This window comes from Thermobia domestica, chromosome 15 (genome assembly GCF_964235325.1).
Source record: "Thermobia domestica chromosome 15, izTheDome1.hap1.1, whole genome shotgun sequence".
Lineage (NCBI taxonomy): Eukaryota > Metazoa > Arthropoda > Insecta > Zygentoma > Lepismatidae > Thermobia > Thermobia domestica.
In genome coordinates, this window is record NC_137468.1 from 141,182,828 (window position 1) to 141,205,170 (window position 22,343).

At 37.9% G+C, this 22,343-nt stretch overlaps 2 protein-coding genes across 2 annotated transcripts in view; one reads left to right on the forward strand and one right to left on the reverse strand.

The window, feature by feature from the left end:
* The window catches only part of LOC145671269 (tubulin alpha-1C chain-like), a 71,231-nt gene extending 69,391 nt beyond the window's left edge, over nt 1-1,840 (reverse strand). The window contains exon 1 of the mRNA XM_081740205.1: nt 1,647-1,840. Coding sequence (XP_081596331.1) covers nt 1,647-1,649 — 3 coding nt within the window. The 5' untranslated portion in view covers nt 1,650-1,840. The remainder of the gene's footprint in view (nt 1-1,646) is intronic.
* An 18,769-nt stretch (nt 1,841-20,609) lies between these two features.
* LOC145671271 (putative serine hydrolase) overlaps nt 20,610-22,343 on the forward strand; it is an 83,176-nt gene continuing 81,442 nt past the window's right edge. The window contains exon 1 of the mRNA XM_081740210.1: nt 20,610-20,745. The gene's annotated coding sequence lies outside the window, so the exon portion shown is untranslated. The remainder of the gene's footprint in view (nt 20,746-22,343) is intronic.

Genomic DNA, 22,343 nt, shown 5'->3' on the forward strand with positions numbered 1-22,343 from the left:
ATAAATTTTTGTTCTCATTACCCGATATATGCAACCCACTGCGCAGTACTGTCTCACTGGCTGCCTATACGAACGGTGTTTGAACCTTTTCTGCGTGTTATCCCATCTTCGTGCATTGAGATAAATCTGCGTTTTTTTCGCATATGGGTGATGTATGCATCCAAAGCAAAAACACGTATTTTCTGTTTTCGTTTCTTCTTTCTTCCTGCTTCTTATCACCCTTTTCGCTCATTTCCGTAACACATTGTGACAATATTGTACAAGTGATTGATCCATTTCCGGATGTTCTGCTCTCTTCTCATGGGTGCGTTTTACCTCATTGAGTTGCATCGACTAGGGGTAGTATTTCGTACATTTAACCTTTTCCGATATCTCTTGTCGTTCTCGCTATATTCCACATAATCTCATTTTGACCCCATTTTTATGCCCCTATTTGACCCTTTCAATGCGCTTGTTGGCCGATAAAAATAATACGTGTCGCTTCTTTTTCAATGTTCTTTATGTCTGTGCAATCTTATCAGAATCGGTGTGTTACACCTGGGTACCCTGCCTTGTGAGAATTTTATGTAATATTAGTAGATATATTTACTGTTCATATCGTATGTCTTAAATATGAAGAAACCAATGTGTACAACACACGTTAAGGTGAATAAACTCAATTTACATTATACCATTATAAAGATCATAATTATTTTACTTGATTGTGATGAAGTCATACGAATTGAGGAATTGAGACACAGATAAAATTCAATTTACCAGTAGCAGTAAGCTTTTAATTAAGAACCAAACTACGTTTTTATAAATTAATCATGCCTTTCTGAATTGTCCCATATTGACTTATGTACCTACGAATATTCAGTGCACAAGGAAATCAAGTCCACTTTTTTTGTCACTTTGGACATACTTCATTTTCAAGACATCTATCTGAAGTTCCTTTTAGAACTCAAAAGAATCGTGTTGAAACATTGTATGTAAGTTTTTTAATGCACTTAAGTATACTTTTTTTTTTTTGTCACTACTTTGGCAATTGAACTTGATTCCCTTGTATTGTGGCCTGAACAGTGTTCGTAGGTTTCGTTATGAAAATTTTCCTCAGCTAACACAAAATTTTCCCTTTTCTTACCAAATTTTCCCTTAGTTTGTTAAGTGTCTAATTTCTATGACAGAAGTTAAATTAGCTATAAAAGAAAATATCAGTCACATTTATTTTGTACACCTACTTTTTGCTTCTATTTTTTCTCACCTCTTCCTTTCCTTTTCTTTCTTTTTTTTTACAAAAAAAAACACAAATATACCGCCAACAATGGGTGCAAACTATTCTACTTTGAACACACACACAATTGCTAATGTATTTGTTTATTTCTGAAGAACAAAGAAAAATTTAAGCATTCATGTTCATCAATCAGTCAGAACGAGAATTTCCCTACATTTTCAAGTTTAATGAAAAAACTTCCTTTTCTCTTTTTGCTATATTTACCTCAAAATTCCCTAGATTAGGGAAATTTTTCTCAAACTACGAACACTGGGTCTGAACGCCCCATATAAATGAAAGGAAAATGTAAGAATTCTAAAAGCAATTTATAATAATGATTTTTACCACGACAAGGCAATGAAAAAGCATAAATATAAACATAAATTATACTCACCATTGTTATTTACTCTTCGTTTATCTCCAATCACGAACAAAACTAAATTAAAGTAAAACAGAGTATTTTAATACGCCTCCCTTCCTCGAAACAGTTTACAAGGTTTTAAAACCCGTCCCTTAGTCGAAAACGATCAGAAGCTTTTGAAACCCGCCCTTCCTCGAAGCAGTCCCCAAGCTAATTATTCATTTGAATTGATCCCATGGATATGACAGTTAATTAATTGTTTATAATTGCCAATCAACACAATTGTTAACAAAGATAATGATTTTCTTTCGACGCATTGCTTCTGTTTCATGAGTAATTATACAGCAGAGATAGAAAATACTTTTACTCTACCTGCTAGATGAAATCAATATTTTGTGGTTGATCTATTTTAAAGAAAAAAAAATAATTGCTCCTGCATACCACCATCTGGAATCTAATTATAATCAGAATATTGTGTCTTATATATTTATAATAAATACTTATATTTATTAGGTTGAAGTTTGCCATACTTTTACCACGTAGACTATACAGAGAGAAAGAAAATGCTATAAAATCTGGCAGTTTAACGTCCCACGATTATGCTATTTAGGTTAAGGGAGACGGATGATTAAGACAAGAGAATGATGATGGAATGAGAATGTAGGCGGAAAAAGAAGTATCCCGAGAAAACACACGAACACGATGTTGTTTGCCACAAATTTACTTGCCCAGGATAGATCTAGGTACTCTACACACCAGTAGTAAATGTTCTATTACTAAACCACCGTGTCCCTCTACTGAGAGAAAGAAAGCTATTTTTATTCTAGAAAACCTGGAGAGGCGTAATTTAACAGCATTCTGTTTCATACACAACATTTTCTGTGTCAGGCTACGAACAGATTTGTTGCTTAGCTAGGATCATCTGTATAGCTGTAAATATACGTAAATCATGTGTGTCCGTCTACAGATGCAGAATACAGAAAATCATGGCTATGTACTTTAAAAAATATTACTTGGTTGTGTACGGGCACCATTCATTCCATTCCCATTCTTGTGTACGATCTAGATTTTTCTTCTGGCTGGAAATAAACATTCAGACAAAGGAATTGAATACGGTACGTAGCAGCATGTAGAAAATATGTACGGAACATACGTACAAAGATAAAGCGTACATATACACCATCTAGGCTAACCGAGCCCTACTCCTTCCAACGTAGTACAGAACATCTGCACCGCAACACAGTTCTTCTGCCGTAGCCGGAGCAGATCCAGGAAAGCCGCCTGTAGCCGGAATTTACGAATTTTCTTTCTAAATGCGTTCGATTTTTCTCTCGGTTTAACCTAGACATGGACCTATCGTTAAAGTGGAATCAGAATTATTGTAGTAGGTTGAACGCTCTCCCACAGGGAATCGAACCTAGGACCCCGTGCATCAAAGGCACACATGCTACTCACTAGGCCAGCGAGGAGGGCAAATATTTATCACATCAAATAGTGGTTAAACGGTTAACAAATTCACCTTTGGAGCACATAATTGAGTCTTTGGTTCCTGGTATGAGGAGCAGATTAGAATAGGAGGTAAGAAGGTAAAAATATTGAAGAATAAATTGAAAGAGAAATCGAAGAAAACTTTGATTTGTTTAAAATTACCGGAGAGTAATTTCGGTATGTACTGTTCTAAATGCTAGTACACGAACGTTATTTATAGCCTTTGAATTTCTCTATTTTTTTAGTACTTACGTTTTTGGTTCCGTAACATAGGATGAATGATTTAACTAAACTGCACTGTAACACTTGCAAATTTCACTATTAGATTTGAGCTGCTGACACTGGAGGGAACAAGGGGGGAAATAAGCCATTTCCTGTTCTTCCATTGGTTTGCTCTCGAGGAATCTTTGTAGTTCTTCCAGATACGTTGCAGGAATTAACATGCTCTTGCTTGTAATCCTCAGCGAGACTGTACACTACTATAAGTGTATTTATTGTTATCACTAGGTTAAATAATTGCTGACTAATGCTGCTAAGTAACCTCTAGGCTGTCGTGTGGGTTGTAAGCTTCCAAGGCGAGAATTCCTAGGCGCCCCCCGCCTCTCCGACCAACCAGAATTTATTCTTTACTCCTAGATTTAAATATGGAATGTAAGATCATAATGTAAGATAAAAGAAATTGGTATTATGTCAATTTTTTAAAGTGAATGGCTTTTGTAGTTAAAACAAAAATTAATGAAAGCATGGTTTTGAATTACTGAAATTGAACTTAATACACATCAACATAGTAAGAGTATTGAGTATACAAATAAGGTATGCTGCAAAATGGTGCAAACGATCCAAATATGTCACATAATTTTAGTAAGTGCACGTCACGGATGAAATGCGTAATATGTAGAGATGTAAAAGGAGGAGATGTATACTTTCCATGGATAGTTCACTCATTTCTACGGCTAGCCAAATTGAAAATAAAAAACAATCAAAACAGCACGATAATGACTGTTGCAAAATGATACGTACGCAATACAAAAGCTAGTTCTAATAGCCAATAAATGAGCCACTGCATAACACCAGCTTGAACACTCGATTAAGCATGATGTTTACCAGCGTTTGCAGCAGAGTCACATCAATTTGATACCATGCAGCGATGATGGCATCCTGCAACTCACGAACACTATTGTACTGGGTACTGATGGAGATCACTGAGCGACACAATATTTCCCATAGATTTTCCATCGGATTTTTGTCTGGGAAATTGAAAGGCCAATCAAGGACAATCACGTCTTTCTCCCGAAACCAATCCCTGGTAGTTCCAACAACGTGAATAGTGGCATTATCCTGTTGGAAGATCCACTCGGGACCAACAATTCGCGAGGCAAATTGCAACAAATTATCTGCAAGTACTGTTTGGTATGTGGTTGATATCATACGAGATGTAGGAATTTCGAGATTTATTGTACCATAACAACCAAAGCCCTCACACACCATTACCGACTGTCTTCCTTGCTGTCGCTTAAAGAACATCTGATCCTACTTCCTCAGATCGTTGCCAATAGTATCATCAGCCATCGGAACCATCCAAATTAAATTTCTTTTCGTCGCTGAAGATGACACAACACCAGTTCTGCTTCCAGGTCACATGCATTGCGGTCCAGATCACCCGTCTCTTCTTGTACTGCGCGGTGAGTCGTGGCTGACGCTTGCGCTTCTTATATCAGAGATGGTTACAGCATTTCACAGCTCTTGATAGGGTAGATTTATGTACACGTTTGTTAGGGTCTCGTGTCAACTGTGTAAGGGATATTTCAGCACAACTTAGCTTTCGAACAACCTGTCTTTGCTGTTGTGGCGTTAGTTAACGCGGCCTTCCTGATGATTTCCTTACTCATATATCGCATTTTAAGTTTAAGAAAGTTGTTCAGGACACAAGCACTCTAACCAATTCGAAGTGCGATTTCATTAACAGATACACCTTCTTTTTCATATGCCTCTATTTGCCCCTTTTCGCACTCAGACAATACTTTGCACGGCCCATTAATCTTCTCTTACTCCCCACTTCACACAGACGTCCTCGCCGTAGTACATAGCTTCCACTTCTATCACTCGTCTGCCATACATTTCGCCTTCTCGTCTAGCGCCCTCTATGTTCCGTTGCAGCGAACTAGCTACAAGTTATTACACTAAACATGCCACCATTTGGGGGGCGCGGTGGCTCAGTTGTAGAGTGTTCACCTCCGGTGCTTGGGGTCCCTGGTTTGATCCCAGCTCGCTCCGAGTTGACTTTGTGGTGGACAAACACCGTGCCCGTGAGTTTTTTCGGGGTTCTCCCGTTTTCTCCCACTTTCTTCATTCCACCATTTCACTCATCTCTCATCATCACCGTCTCCTTTAGCCTAACCGGCATACCGTGGGACGTAAAACTGAGATTTCATTTCATTTCATGTCACCATTCGTATCATTTCGGAACACTTCTCCTGGATTGATGTTTTATTTTTGTTTCGCCCTGTTCTCTATACGTGTGTATTTCTACAGTACCTGTCTTCGTGTAACATAAATACAATACTGTGTCATTCAACCTCCTTTCCATTTTCCGTTTCGTTTATGATCACATAATATGGCGATACATGGTATCGTTCGTATCATTTTGCAACGCACCTTATTAAAGCCCAAAGTGATAACAAAAACTTTGTAGTTTTGTGACTTTCGCTAAAAACCAACAAAATAAACTTTTATTTCGTTGCGATTAACACAATTTTTTCAGTGCAGTTATCATAGCGTTGGAATACTAAAGTAACTTTTTCAGGTGACGTTTGTAATTATTTGCGAGTATTTGTTTCAATTCAATCCTACAATTATAATTCATATTCAAATTCAAAATGTATGGTTTGTTAATGTTTGTTCTGCAAGACGATGTTAACGATACGTTGTTTCAAAAAATGTAGGGTAACTTACTTAATTCATACATACTTTATTCAAACACTAAATGACATTCTCCCGACTATTCTGTAAGAAAATGTGCACAATATCTCTTTAAAATCTAATTTGCTGGCTTCATCATTTTCAATAGGTGGTATGGCCAATGAATGAAGTCTTTCCTGGGCCATTCAAGAGCGTAAATATGTCTGTTACTTGAGCATTTAGGGGACGGAATAGAAACAAAGAAATGTTATTGAATTCAACTGAAGTTTCTTGAGTTTATACCAAACTGTCTTACGGATAAGAATTAAATAGTAGCAGATCTCGGTCCAGTGCTTTTGTCACAGAGGGCTGGAGAGCAGTGTTCGAAATGGAAAAAGAGCAGATGCGGTATGTTTTATTACTATCTTGACTCGACAAACCAGCTATCTAAATGCTGAAATACAGTAAGGGTATGTTGCCTAAAAGATTTCATTTCTATTTACATAACGGCATGGCATAAAATCATTAGAGAACTTCTCTGTAGTGTTACCTTATACATGGTATAATGTAACATGGCCCGGAAGTTTTGGGCAACCAGTATATATATATATATGAATTTAATATTTATTGAATTTTTTAAAATATATAATTAATCGATTATTCAATTTTAAGTAGATCGCGTTAAGTTCCTTGGAATGATGATTTTAATATTTTTAGAGGGAAATATATGGTAAAATATATTTACATTGAACAATATTCGTATATTTAGCTAAAATATAATGTAATTTTAGGAAATAAGGTTGTATCTGGTCGTTTTGAGTCCTTTCCAGTCAATTTTCATGCATATTTCTGGCTTAGGAGATCTTCAAAAGAAAATCAAAATTTTTATCTCAAAAATCTTCTCAAAATTTCACATTTGTAAAGTCAGCCATAGTAGCTTCTTGAAGCATCTCTTTGTTTAATCTAAATTATTTGTGATTGGATCTTCCGCAATCACAGTCGTGGTTGAGATTTTTCGGCTTTCTTTGATCTTGAGAGATAAACCTATCATCGTATAGTTACGTCACAATGAATCTCCAATTAGGGATCGTCTTCCCATTGTCTTTGGCTTTTACCGGAAGCAGTGTTAAGTGGTGGACGGACATTTATCTTCGTCGATATTAAACGTGGAAAAATAGAAATTTTAAAAGTAACAACACAAATTGTTGAGACCTTCCATGTCTTTGGACAGTATATGTATGCAGAGTGTGTTTGCTGTGCTCAATGGACGATAGAGTTACGACTGTGTGAGCAAATTTATACGTCAGAGCGTGAGTGGCTGACGTAAGCCATTTTGTTGGTGAAGCTTAGCTGTCTGGAGTTGAAGCAGAATTCCATTTTTAGAAGTCACCGTGAAACTACTCAGCCGAGTAGTAGTGTAGGATATTTCTTTGAGAAGCCCCAACAAGGACTGACAAGGTAGAAAAGTAAACATCATTCTATTTTCCATGGAGGAGATCGACAAGTAAGTGTGGTAGATGTAAAATCCGAGTTGTTGTTTTCGGCCGAACAAACCTGCTAAATTTTATCATTGGATTGGTTACGAATTATTCTTCTTTTGGTGTTATGACGCCAGACATAATGTTCTAAACTCTGCATAGTTTTCCCTAAGTTATACAGTATATAAATTTCGAGATCTGACACAAAAACCACTCGTTCAATGGGGGGGGGGGGTAGTATTCTTTCTTTGAGTTTCAGTGTGGACGATTGTCATGACCAGTCCATGAAGTGTGTGTACTTTCAAGTACATATATTTCACCCCAAAGTATTTATTTTGAATATGTAATCTCAGACATTTTTTTATTGCTCCGTACTGCTATATGTTACAGAATTAAATCCATTCTCTGGTTTCGTGCTCACCTTCATTTTAGGTTATATACGATGAGACAAATGTTTACAAAGTTTCGACTCACATTAATAACAAGGGTGCTAGTACTATTGATAATGGGAGATGTTCATCAGCAGTGAAATACTCGCTCTGTATTTTGAATTCCCTTCACTAAGAAAACAGAAGCTCAAATTTTAAGAACATATTTTAGGATTTTTTTAACACAATAGAAAAGTTAAAGCTGAATGGTAAGCGTCCAATACGTCCTCAGTAATTAGCTGTGTGTGCTATAGATTACAAATATGTTTGATGAAAGTGATTTTTATATGTCTTAGGTTAAGCTAGTTTAGATAGTTAGGGACTTAGGTTAAGTATGCTTTTCTTTCCATGTGAATTTATTAAGTGGATGTATTATCTCAGTATAAATGTTTTGTTGTGAAAACAAAAGTGGATAGGCCTGAGCTTATACAAAGAGAGGTCACCCTACTGGTATAAATCCTCTGTGCTGGCCTCACTTGCACAACTTTGACTAAAGAGAAAATACGAAGGAAAGAAAATAAAGTATATAGCACACAGCCCGGATGAGTATGTGTAGAATAAGGCTTATGTGACTACGGTAGTAAATATTCTAATATACAAATTGTTTTATGATCGATGAAACTAAATACATGTAGAAATTCTCACGAGATGTGAAGAGAAAATGTAATTCGATTTCATTTGTAGATAAACTTACCCATTCAGCTATGAAAAGTTTCCATTCGCATTTCTAACCATTGCGACTTTTGTTTTCTTATTCGTTTGGCTTGTTTTCTTGTCTTACAGAAAAATTAGTGTAAATAAAATATACGAGTCGAAACACAATGTTTTATTATTCAGTACAAAGCTAATTCTTTAGAACCGTATAGTAAATTAACTTCAGTGTATTGTTAGTACTTAGAGTGTCGAATTTTGAAAGCAGTACGTGAACAGTGTAACGAAAGTAAATTATAACGTCTTGAAAACGCATAGAATTGATTTCACATAGTGTGACCGGGGTTGGAATCACAGACCTGCCAGGAAATTTCACTCCGTTAATAAGATCAACAAAATTCATTTTTGGCATTCAGTTTTTTTTTTTTTTACGAAATTCCATCCCGTTGCGCGATTTAGATTCCATTTGAGTTTTTTTTTATCTGGGTTAGTAAATACAAACATTCAGATTTTCGAAACACTCACCGTCAGTCTCATTCTTGGGTCAGTGTCTTGTTTTGTCGGATTGTGGTTTGCAACCTATCTCGTGATGGGATGCAGACGATGAACTGCGGATCGGGATACTGGACTGCGAGTGAGAATGAAGGAGGCTTAGAAATCTTCATATTTTGGGCCAATTTGAGTTCTATTTTCCGGAGATGACTGGTGTAGTGGATGGGTCAGTGAGTGTTGACAGCTGACCCGTCTGGGCCCGGGGGGTTCGCGGTCATCAATCAGTGACACATTCACGCCACATAGTCTTAAGGAAAGTGAACGTCATACAGAAACACATCATCAGTATCACTATCATCATTTTATTCTATTTATTTTATTTTTATAATAATTATTAAATTTCTATTTTCTTTTTTTTTTTGTAAAATTGGCGTTCCATAGCCAGGATCTGTTATTTCAATCTTTCGCGAGTGCTAAGTGAATCACATTGAAAGAGCAGCGTAATGTAATGGGGGACTGTTATGACAATCGACTCCTTGAACGATGTGTAGTCACTCATGAGTTTATATATGTGTAATTTGGGGAAAACAATTTTATGAAATGGAGATGTCTGCTGGTAGCAGGTCAAGTACCGAATCCCGTAGCGCGGATGAATACGTGCGTTGTAGTGAGGAAATACAGGGCTTCAGTGTGTATTGTGACGGTTGCTCTGGATGGGTGCATGCACAGTGCTATGATATAACCGATGAGCAGGTAGAAGAATTAAGTAAGTGTAGTGAGCCATGGTTTTGTAAGAAGTGTGTGGCCAAACAGCTGACTGTGCGATCGCTTCCAAAGTCACAGGAAAGTGGAAGTGAACGGAACACCACGACACACGCACGACTCGGGAGAGAAACTTTTGCACGATGGTGGAGATAGTACCGGAACTGCTGGTTCAACTGCACCCGTAGTAGACCTCCCGAAAATGCTAGAACGTTTCAGTCGAACTTTGACTCTAACTTTGGATCAGAAATTTGAAAAGGTTGACAGTGTTATGAACCAAAGATTTGAAAGAGTAGATAATAACTTGTTGACGATGAATCACAAATTTGATATGTTAAAGTCGGAAATGATGCAGATTGTAAACGAAAAGGTCGATAATGTAAACAAGGACGTATCGGACCTCCGTAACGAAGTTCGCGATTTGTACACTTCGGTGGGGGAATTTCAAGATACGATGACGACGCGGGTAGACACCGTTGAGAAGAATCTCTGGTTGTCGGTGGAAAAACAAAATCGCAGATGTGATCAGCTCGCCAAAGAGCTATCGCATCTCGAGTCAAGCACCCAGAAATCCTATGACGTACTCGAGGCTAAGATCCAGACTTTGGTGAAGGATCAGGAGCAAAGAAAACCAGGTCGGGTCGGTCGCAAGCGGTCACGTGACTTTGTTGGTTGTGAAGGGGTTGACTCTGACGGAACAGACTCTGACACCCGAGTGGATGTACCAGTCTCTTCGGTTGAGGAGACTCGTACTGTCCCAACGGTGACAGTCTCTGTCTGTCAGCCGACCAACGTTCACACTAAGAATGTCTGGCCGTTTGACATAAATTCACATGCTTTGGTCACGAACAATTCCAGTCCCACCTGTGGGGATATCATGAGTGGTCAGGTTGCCTCTAGGGCTTTAAATCCATTAGTTGAGTGGTCTCAGGTTTCGGTCTCGACTTCCAATATATGTAGATTAAGTCATGTAGTGTCCAGTACTGCCGCAGACAGGACTCCTTCGTTTGTTGGAGTTCCGGAGGGAGTATGTAGTCACACAGTGGTATCGATGCCAGGCAACTTACCGTTTGGACCAAATTATACCTCTTATTCAAATCTTGGACAAAATTATTCTAATGCAAAGAGCCCCGTGATTGGCTGCAACTCTCCCCTGAATCCCAGCAGATATGAGGGATGTTCTGGAAGTAGATCGTTAAATCTAAGGCTGTCGGAACTAAATCAATTACCGAACTTTGCTGGAGAATATGGTTTGGTCAGATCTTTTCTAGAGAATTTAGAACAGACGTTCAAGATAATCTCCGCGTCAGAATACGAACGCATGGTTTTGGTACCGTGTTATGCTGACTTTGTGCGTCTGTTTAAGGAGCACTATTTCTCGGCCAGGATGGAACGCCTACAGAAGAAATTCATCCAAGGGATGAAGTTTGACCGGTCCAAGTACAACCGGCTAACAGACTTTGCGTGGAAGGTCATAGCTGAATATTATGCTATGGCACAACGTCCAGACGAGACAGAGCTCATTGAGATTGTCCTAGATTGTCTGCCAGCTGGAGATGCTAAGTTGTTGCGAGCTGTGGAGCCCAAGGATATCCAGCATCTAATTGTCAAGATAGCTGAAATAAAAGGCCATCCGGAACCTATGGAACCAGTGACGGATAAGAAATTTAAGCGTCTGCATATTCGGCAGGCCAAGATGGGGAAAAAGACCGAAAAGAACGGGAAGTCACAAGAGACTAAAGATACTTCGTCGCAGACAGAGGAGGATGAAGGAAAGAAGAATGGTGACTCCAAGGGAAATGAAAATGGCAATCGATTCTTGGGAAACCGAGGTCTAAGAAGAAATTTTCAGGCCAGAAGACCCTGGTACAACAACCGAAGGCAAAACTGGGGGAACGGAAACCAGAATGCTCCATATGTTTCCAACCCTAACTACCAATCGGGGGCAATGAACTTTGGATGTCATCGAGGTGTATCCCAACAGTGCGCGCTGAATTCGAACCACATATCGGGAGCGCAAGCCTATCAGGGATACATGCCGAATTTACCTCCTGGAGGAGGAGTGGCAACTCCCATATCCACTCCTTCCCCAGCGGTGAACATGGCTATGTCCACTGGTTGGCCTTCGCCGTATACGACGTTCATGCCGCCGATGGCGCAGTCTTCTGGAGCGAATGGGAATAGTTCGGGAAATGCATGTCGCAGCCCTCATTAGGAGAGACTGTGGACTGCGATATGAATTCCTCGACTCCCCAAAAGGAAGAAAGTTCGATAACGGAACATCAAAATTTTTGTTTGGCATCAACCTGTCCAGAAGTTAATCTCGAACCTCAAAATTTAAAATTAAATGTTTTGGTAACTTCCGGAATTCGGGGATTGTAGAAAGCTACACGCCATTTGGAAGGGTTCTCGAGATAATGACAGAATACGTGTGGATAATCATTTAGTTTATATTAGAAATTCTCAAAATTCTGTTTGGCTGCTGGTCATTCCTGCCAGCTTGGTGGAAAATATTGTTTCGGCGATTCACAACAAAGGCCATTTTGGTGTGAAGCGATGTTTGTCGTTCGCTAAGGCCATGTTTCACTGGAAAAGTATGCGTGAGACTTTTACTAAGTATATTCAAGAATGCCTTCCTTGTGCACGAACCAAGTACTCGTATAGGGTGATCAGAAAGGAACCCTGCCATGTTGAGGCCTCTGCTTCCTTCGAAAAGCAATGCCTAGATCTGGTCGGGCCCCTTCCTAGGAGTCAGGGATACAAGTATATCTTGTCTATCTTGGACGTCTACAGTCACTTCGTGTGTTTCTTCCCCCTCAGGACGGCTCACACGAGGGAGATTGTGGCTGTCCTTGAGAAAAGATATTACTATCAGCTACCTTATCCTAAGTACTTGGTGAGTGACCAAGGTCCGCAATTCTTGTCGCGCGTCTGGCGAGAATTTTGTCAAAAACACCGAATCAAACACATACTTACCACACCATACCATCCTTCCTCCCATGGCATTATCGAGCGCAGACATCGTGACCTCCACCGTATTCTCCGCCTCTATTGTAGCGAGAATCAATCCAAATGGAGTACCTTTCTAAAAGCCGCCCAAGATTTGTGTAACCATTCCTGGTGTGATGCACTTGGATGCACACCGGCAGAGCGTTTCCTATGCTACTCTGCGTCCAAGAGCTTCAAAGAAAATTTCAGCTGGCCAAAAGAATCACTCCCTGTCAGTGAAGACAAGAAACTCGTCATATCTAGTCCAGCAACTGTGCCCAAGAAAGAACGAAAACAGCAGAAACATCAGGACACCATTACTGAAGGCTCATTGGTAATGGTTAAAACACATCACGTGTCATCCATACCAAAGAAGGTATTTGCAAAGTTTATGGATACCTATGTGAGACCATACATTGTTTCTTCTATAACTAGAAACTCAGCTAGATTACAAAGTTTGAAAGGAGAAAATATTGATACTCAGAGTTTCGACAATCTGAAATTATTTCGATGCTCTGAAGAAAAGAGGAGAGAGCTGTTGGGAGGTTGAGCCGAACAAAACATGTCGAAAAAAAAAGAGAGAAAATCTTAGGTTAAGTTTAGATTAAGGTAATTTTGTTGGTTTTGTGTCTCTTTTGTGTGTCCAATATTTCTTTTTTCCCTTTCATATAGAGTAGTTATAAATTCTTTGTTAGGATTAAGGTCTCTGTAAATTTTCCAAAACATTTCTTATATTGATTGCATTGCATTAGAGTATTTTGTGACTAAAATGTTAGGGAAAAAAAGGAGCTTAACTTAGAACTTCTAAGTTAGATTTTTGTTTTCCGAAGCTCCCGGAGGATGTTACCTTATACATGTAACATGGCCCGGAAGTTTTGGGCAACCAGTATATATATATTAATTTAATATTTATTGAATTTTTTTTAAATATATAATTAATCGATTATTCAATTTTAAGTAGATCGCAAAATTTGCGTTAAGTTCCTTGGAATGATGATTTTAATATTTTTAGAGGGAAATATATGGTAAAATATATTTACATTGAACAATATTCGTATATTTAGCTAAAATATAATGTAATTTTAGGAAATAAGGTTGTATCTGGTCGTTTTGAGTCCTTTCCAGTCAATTTTCATGCATATTTCTGGCTTAGGAGATCTTCAAAAGAAAATCAAAATTTTTATCTCAAAATTCTTCTCAAAATTTCACATTTGTAAAGTCAGCCATAGTAGCTTCTTGAAGCATCTCTTTGTTTAATCTAAATTATCTGTGATTGGATCTTCCGCAATCACAGTTGTGGTTGAGATTTTTCGGCTTTCTTTGATCTTGAGAGATAAACCTACAATCCGTCCCGTTGCGCGATTTAGATTCCATGTGAGTTTTTAATTTTATCTGGGTTAGTAAATACAAACATTCAGATTTTCGAAGCACTCACCGTCAGTCTCACTCTTGGGTCAGTGTCTTGTTTTGTCGGATTGTGGTTTGCAACCTATCTCGTGATGGAATGCAGACGATGAACTGCGGATCGGGATACTGGACTGCGAGTGAGAGTGAAGGAGGCTTAGAAATCTTCATATTTTGGGTCAATTTGAGTTCTATTTTCCGGAGATGACTGGTGTAGTGGATTGGTCAGTGAGTGTTGACAGCTGACCCGTCTGGGCCCGGGGGGTTCGCGGTCATCAATCAGTGACACATTCACGCAACCATAGTCTTAAGGAAAGTGAACATCATACAGAAACACATCATCAGTATCACTATCATCATTTTATTTATTTTATTTATTTAATTTTATTTTATAATAATTTTTTTTGTAAAAGTAGTTACGGTACGGGGCGGAGAGACATGGAGAGCCTTTGATCCCCCGCCAACAACTTTCTGAAAAAGATATCCCCTTATGTTGTATTATAGAGAATTATACACGAAAATGCTCAGAAACCGAGTTTTTACATTAACAAATTTTCTGCGGGAAAAACACCCGGACTCCCTCACTCGAATGAGGGGTATTTCAAATCCCCATAAGATCCACCCCAGCAAATAATCCCTAAATTCGCTCAAAAGACGACATTTATATGAATTAAAACAAGAGGACACACACATACATATTGTGCCGTAACTTAGATTTTTTTCTGGAGGGGCAAGCATTAGTATTTGAGCCCCCTAAGTAGAGTTGTTTTGGGTTCTGCCGCAAATTTCGAAAATAAGCCCCTTCTTTCTATCTTTCTCTTACTTTTTGTGGATTCCCCGGAGCCTGTGGGCCATTCCCTCGCCTCTTGGCCCGTTCCATACATGATAAATTACATTAAGGGGACAATATTGACAAATCTCAAAGCCATACGAATAAATTTATAGGGCCTCTAATAGTAGAAATTTTCTTACTGAAATGGGCCCACGGCTGATTTTTGTTTTATTTACCTTTCGTGCGCTGTTTTGTTTACGTAATGTAGTGAACCTGTTTGATATGATCGTATCGTATATGGAGTAAGAAAATTTTGTCTTAAAGTGGCCACCCCTCGAAAGGCGGGGAGCTTCCCTGGAGGGCAGTTGTCCCTCCTGCCCCCGACAAGTTACGGCCCTGCATACATACAAAAGAAACAATTCAATATTGGACAACAAAATATAAACTAGATGAACTTATCTGAAGACACCTCATTTTAAAAACAAAAGGTACGAAAAATATAACAAGAGTATCTGTGTTGTTAACTTACAAATTACTTCTACATAAGAGATAAAATTTCTTTACGTGCATAGCTACTCGTCAATTACTGTGTATAAAAATTGATTTTATAAGATATTTAGCATCTACTCTTCTGTGACGGTATGTCTTGATCACTGAAAAAACAAGCGGTATGGCTTCATCAGTGAAAAAAACAGAGGCGGTATGGCATACCACAGCATACCGCCTCACTTCGATCACTGCTGGAGAGAGTTCCAGTTGAATAATCCCAGACTATGTTTTACATTACCGGTAATTTTATTTAGCCGTGGCCTGATCATTAATAAAATGTCTGAATTAACATTAATTTTAAAAAAAACATTTACTGAGATGACAGAAGAATCTAAATTACTTGAATTTTGTTTATTTGTTGTCCCGGCGCACCCCACGCGACGGCCCTGAGTAATCTCGTATTACTTAGACTTGAAACGAGTAAATCGAGTACCTTTGCGCTTTTCCTTCTCTTACTTTGACAACTATCTGAGCAAATTAACTACGTTATTGAACACTTTATGCGTTTGTTTAAAGAATCTAAACGTCCGCGCCACCACAAACGACTCAAGTTGCCCTATCGCGATATAACCTTCAATGTAGGGACTTAGCTTATACAAGAGCTGTCGTACTAGCTCATGAAATTCGACGTAGTTTACCACCTGGAAGTTGACACGCAACTTGTTGACTTATGCTGTGTCTCTAAGATGTGCTAAAGCCGTGCTTTTCAAAGTGTGGGTCGCGACCCATTGGTGGGTCGCCGGGAGTATTTTTCTTTAATTATAAAAAAATTATTTTGATGTAGAAATATGTGTTAATCCATCGAGAAAGAAATTTACATTACACTTGCTCGATCGTCAACAACCGATATTCTCATACCGACAGGGCCACTATATTCATAAATTTACATTACAATTAACTTTGAAAGTGAGATATTTACGATAGAAAAGAGATACCAACTAAATTTGATTTATTAAATTTAAGCATCGGGCTCTACTTCGTAACATTCATTTAATTGCTTTAAAATACACCACCATTACGTAGAATGTCGATGTGTATTTGACAAAAGTAGGTGGGCCACAAAATACTATTTATTATTTAATGTGGGTCGCAGTAACAACAAGTTTGAGAATCACTGTGCTAAAGAGTGATCTACTATAATTGATTTGTCTGCACACACGGTTAATAATTTCTTTCTGCTATTACAAAAATTGACTAATGGCTAAAATTAATTCCCACAGGGCTTGCTGGACTAAAACTGAAAATGCGTGTGAATGTGAACTTTGGCTGAATTGAATAAAGCAACTATTGTTCTTAAGTTCTCACGTACTAAGCTTATCATATTTTACTGGTGCCAGTTATCCTGTTTTGTTCACTACGAAACTAAAATGGATGTCCTATCCGCAAAAGAGCATGATTTTCGAATAACATGAATACAATTTTATAAGTTTCCATCGTTGGAATATTCAGCTATTGGTTGCATTATCCTTATGGTGCTCGACAAGGGACCGAGTTTGTCAAATATAATTTCGAAGAGAATCCTGGAGGTTAAGGAGTTAATGAGATCGAAAAACCAAAAGCCAATGGAGGGGGCATTTAATTTTTGAACACCTTGTATGTTGCAGTTCCGTGTGTTGGGACTTCACAATATGAGCGTTTTCTGTATATGGTTCACTTTGGTTAACCACAGACGCATGAAGGTGCCAAGCAAAATTTATTATTAGTATAAACACGTTTCTAGCTTGACACTTCCATTTTTGTTCTATCTATTTCTTGGATGATATGAACAAAATGGAGTTTCCGTTTTTCTAAATATTTAATAGAAAATGTCATCTAGTTCACGTGGTTTTCCATGTGATATTAAACCAAGGATGTTATAAAATAGAGGATCTGCCCTTACAACAAAATCTTGAAGCCGTACGTCACAGTTTCGCCACCCCTACTCTGCCCACTCCACCCAATAAGATCGCAATGTTTTGAGCCAACAATCATGGCGGAAACGAAAGTAGCCAATCAGACGATGGCGGAAACGAGAGTAGACAATCAGACGTACCGATGCTCGATTGCTTTTTGGCTTCATTGATTTAATAGGATGAAGATACATATGGGCATATCCTCTATTTTGTAACATCTTTGTATTAAACCGATCCAACTTCTGTTACTTTCATAAACAAGGGGTATTTGATCACTTCGACTTCCTCGGGTTGAATCAATATAACAACGCTTGAAAGTTAATTATCTCTTTAAATAATAGAAACCTTGACGTGACAATCGATTATTTCTGTCTCATATTTAGAGTGCTGCTCACGAGACAAGATTTAAAGCTGTCTCGTCCTCGTCCCGAAAATATATCGGGAACGATATGTCTTCTCGCATAAATATATATGTTTCTATCATGTGATATATGTTTCGAGACTAATATCTTTTCACAAGTATTCTGTCTCTCTCGTGGCAATATTACATAAGTCTAAGGTTTTCTCGTCTCGTCTCTGTTCTCAAAGAATTCTTTCTCGTTTCGTCTTGATTCTCGGAAAAATTTTCTCGTCCCGTTTTGTAAATTTTATGTAAAAATTTATGTTTGTATTTTTTTCTCAATTTCATCTAGAAGATATCAGGATCATTGCATGTTACGAAAAATCCACGACAGGTATGGTATAACATTTATATCATATTTATTATTGAAATATATATTGTGTAATGATTTGCGTATTTTTAAATGTTGAAAATGCCTTTCATTGTGTACATGCAATCACCTTATCAATTTATAGTTTTCTACTACGTATCAGAGCCCTGTACGGGCCGGGCACACCCGTTCGGCCCTGCGAAATACCCGACCTGGCCCGGAATGTGCCCGACCCGTTTTAAGTATTTGGGGCTGGGCCGGGCCGAGCAGATTCCAGGCCAGACACAAATGCTATAGGGTCGAACCGGGTACATATATTTCCCGGCCAGATCGGTTCGGACACTGCAAAAGACGGATCGAGCTCTCGTATACTGTCAGCCTACATTAATCGTAATTTGTTTGGAAAACTGGCTCTTTATACAAGACTGTAAACTACTACTACTACTTATGTTACTACCACTACCACTATTACTACTACTTTTATTATTACTAATACTACTGTTACTACTACTATCACTACTACTCTATCTACTACATCTACTATTACTACTACGATCACTGCTAATACTACTACACCTGATACAACTTTGCATGAGAGTTGACATGTCTGGTGAACCAGAATTTACAGAAAAAATCGGAGAAATGCTAGTTATTGTTGTCCGCGTAGAATTTGAACCCGTGCTTCGTAGTAATAGTAGTATTAGTTGTTGTACTGTTTTAGTATTAGGGCCGCGGTGGCTTAGCGTTAGAGCGTCCATTTCTCGTGTATGGGTCATTGGTTCGATCCCCGCTCGTGTCAAGTGAACCTTGTGGTGTACACACACCGTGTGCTTAGGTTCTCCCGTTTCCTCCCACTTTCTTCATTCCACCATTTTCATTCATTTCTCGTCATCACCGTCTCCTTTAGCCTTGCCGGCATAATCGTGGGACGTAAAACTTAACGATTTCATTTGGTTTGTTTTAGTATTACTAGTAATAGCGGTAGTAGTTTTCACTGTTGTAGTTATATAGCAATATGAGTAGTAGACTAGTAGTAATAGTAGTAGCAGTGACAGTAATAGTAGAATTAGCACTAGTATTCGTAGCTGTAATAGTAGTATTAACAATTGTAGTATTAGTACTATATACGATGTAACAGTTTTGTCTATGTTCTTTGTTATTCGTAACGCACTAATGACTGTAGTATAAGATTTTTGCGTCCATGAACTGTATTATATAATAAACATGACAATACATTACGTACAGTACAAACACAAATAACAAATAGACAGACAGAATAGAAATATAGAAAGCAAACCTTGGATAATCTATAACACATTTGTTTTCCATTTAAGAAAGACAAATAGACATTGCAATGTTATAACGACACATCCCTCATTTTTCATTGAACACTGAAGCATTGACTTGACTTATCAGACTTGTTGTTCTTAGGCCGGTTACGCCCTGCCCGGTCTTTGCCCTGCTTATTTACAGCCTGGCTCGTTTGTGACGGCCCGTTCTCCGCCCGGCTCGAGAATCGGGCCTGGTCGTTCTGGGTACATAATTCAGATTCAGGTCTTCGGGCCTGGGTTTGCAGAGCTCTGCTACATATCAAGTAACACTAAAACAGTGTTTAAGATCTATGACTTGGTAGAACTAGTGTTGCCCTGAGACTCAAAAATATCTCGTCTCGAAGACAACACGAGAATTGTAATGTTTCTCGTCTCGAATTTGAAAGTTCTCTTCTCATGGGTAACATCAGGGGTATGTATGAAGTTTCATCTGAGTCGTGGTCGTCTTACTTAGAACCTTGCATTACGAAACCAGAGATCATTCTACTTGTAATAATATTATTACTATCATGTCCAACGACAGAATTCCCCTCGTTCAGTCTCTCGATATATTGATTATTCATTGTTATCTCGCTACACTCATCTAGTATTTTCAGCGGTGAATTATTAATATTTACACTAAGTAATAACAGGTATACCCTATTTTTAAACTTTATGGGTAATTGATGGTGTAACGGACCGTTTCTACCGATCCGCTTACAGTGTTAAATTATAATAAACTATTTTGTTAATGTTCACCCTTGTTTTAAAATGTTGACTGAATTATGTTTACTATTTGTTATACACCGACATTGTGTCAATCTGTACTTGTTTGTATTCATTTATTATTTGTTAATTATCTTGTATTTAAGTGTAACGAAATTTGTATTTAATTCAGTTTGCTAATGTTTCTAACAGTAGGCTATCATATTCTTTGTCTGCACGTAGAATAGTGTGTAATGGACTTTCTAGTAGGTATAAATAGTCTTTGAATTTGGTAAACAAGATTGAAAAACAAAAAATGTAGAGTAATTCTTCCTTGTGTTGTCTTCGTACGAAAAATAACGAATCACTTGAAAAATAATCTTGTTTATTTTTAGGCATCAACATATTCCCCTTGTAATATAAATTGCAAATTTTTATTTTTCCTGTGTTTTCCTAGTTTGATGAAGGTGATTTATTGAAACGAAGATTTAAGAGGAAATTGATGTGTCTGTAAAATAACTCTTTCGCAGGGTCGAGGTGGCATTAGCTGAATTGAAATACAGTATATCGGATGTACTTTTATTTTTTTGCTATCTTCGAAGCGAGTAAGTTGTTAATAATAATTATTGTATGAAAAGAATCCTGAAGATGTTAGCTTGACCATCTAATGTTCTTTAACATATTGAATTCGAGCGTAAGTTCTACCCACAATCAATTTGACATGAAATGATAAGTTGCATTCGGCTTATTGGTCATATACAACGTTTAGCCTGCAAGTTTGATTAGTACTCGAACTTGCCTATTACAAATATATGTGCACGTGTATATGTATTATAAATGTTTAAGATATTGTTTAGGTATATTAATTATTAAAGAAGTCTACGTGTTGTTTAACGGTATATTGAGTTGCTTTCTAAAAATACTGGAGAGATTTGAGAAAAGCCTTCGAGTCTCATCCTAAACGAAGGGAAAATCCCAACCTACACCTCCTCCTGGGAGAAAACGGGCAACGTCTTTGGAAGTTATCGTAGATGGGGACCGACCGACTCCCGGGATAAGGAGTTAGCTTCTACCAAGTGTCAAAGGCCTTCTCAGAGAGCGGATGAGCGGGTGGAGGTCAGGGCACCTTGTCCTTAGGAGGGGAAACTGTCCTAAAAGGCGGATGAACCACTAGATGGTCAACGGCATGGAGATGTGGAAAGGAAATGGGAATACTACCACATTAGGACCCAGTAGATTGAAAAGTGAAGTAGTACAAGAAATCAAAGACATGCGAAGGAGGAAAGCAACATGAGATGAGACATACCAGTAGATTTGCTCAAGGGATTAGGAGTAGAGATGCAAAAAAGCCGGCTTTTTTGAATCGATGGTTTTTTTTACATAAAAAGCCGGCTTTTTTGGGAAAAAAACGAGAATTTTGGAAATTTTGGCTTTTTTTCATTTTCATGATTTTTCAATCTAAATAGCTTTCTTATAGTATATTCTATAGTTAGATAAGAATTGCATGACCTAAATGCGATATTTCACTCTGAAATTCACCATCAAGATGGATGGAGCACATGTTTTACGAATTAAAGCTAACATGAAGAATGTAGTATTTGAGGGCAATTTTAGAGGCTATTTAACTTTATTTTAACTTTTGAGTTATCGACATCTTTTTTCTTCTCTAGATCATTTTAGGTTGTCATCCGTGTTTCATTTCTAAGAGTTTTTAGTACTCTAGCTTCTAGCGCAAAAGTTAAACTTGCCCGTTTTTCTATTTATCCGTCAAAGCGTACTTCCACATTTCTGTTATACTGTAGCTGTGAAGTAATTTAGCAATAATTTTCCGGACACAACCTTGAATACCAATTTATACAAATAATCAGTAGCAGAATTAGAAAAGTACTTTAGGAGGGGTTTTTCTGATTGTTTCGTTTCCTAAAAAGTCCTAATTTTATTTGGGAGGTGATTGAAGTTTATGAGTACAGGCATAACTAATATTTCGTTTCGTTTATATGTTTAGCAATAATCTTCCGGATACAACCTTAAAAATCATTTTATACTGAGAATCAGTGGCGGATTTAGAAAAGTATTTTGGGAAGGGTTTTTCTCACTAATGTTTAGTTTTTCTAAACATTCGTAATTTTTATTTGACGGGAGCTTAAATTTTATGAGTAAAGGCATAACTAATAGATATTTCGTTTGTTGCAGACATTCCGTA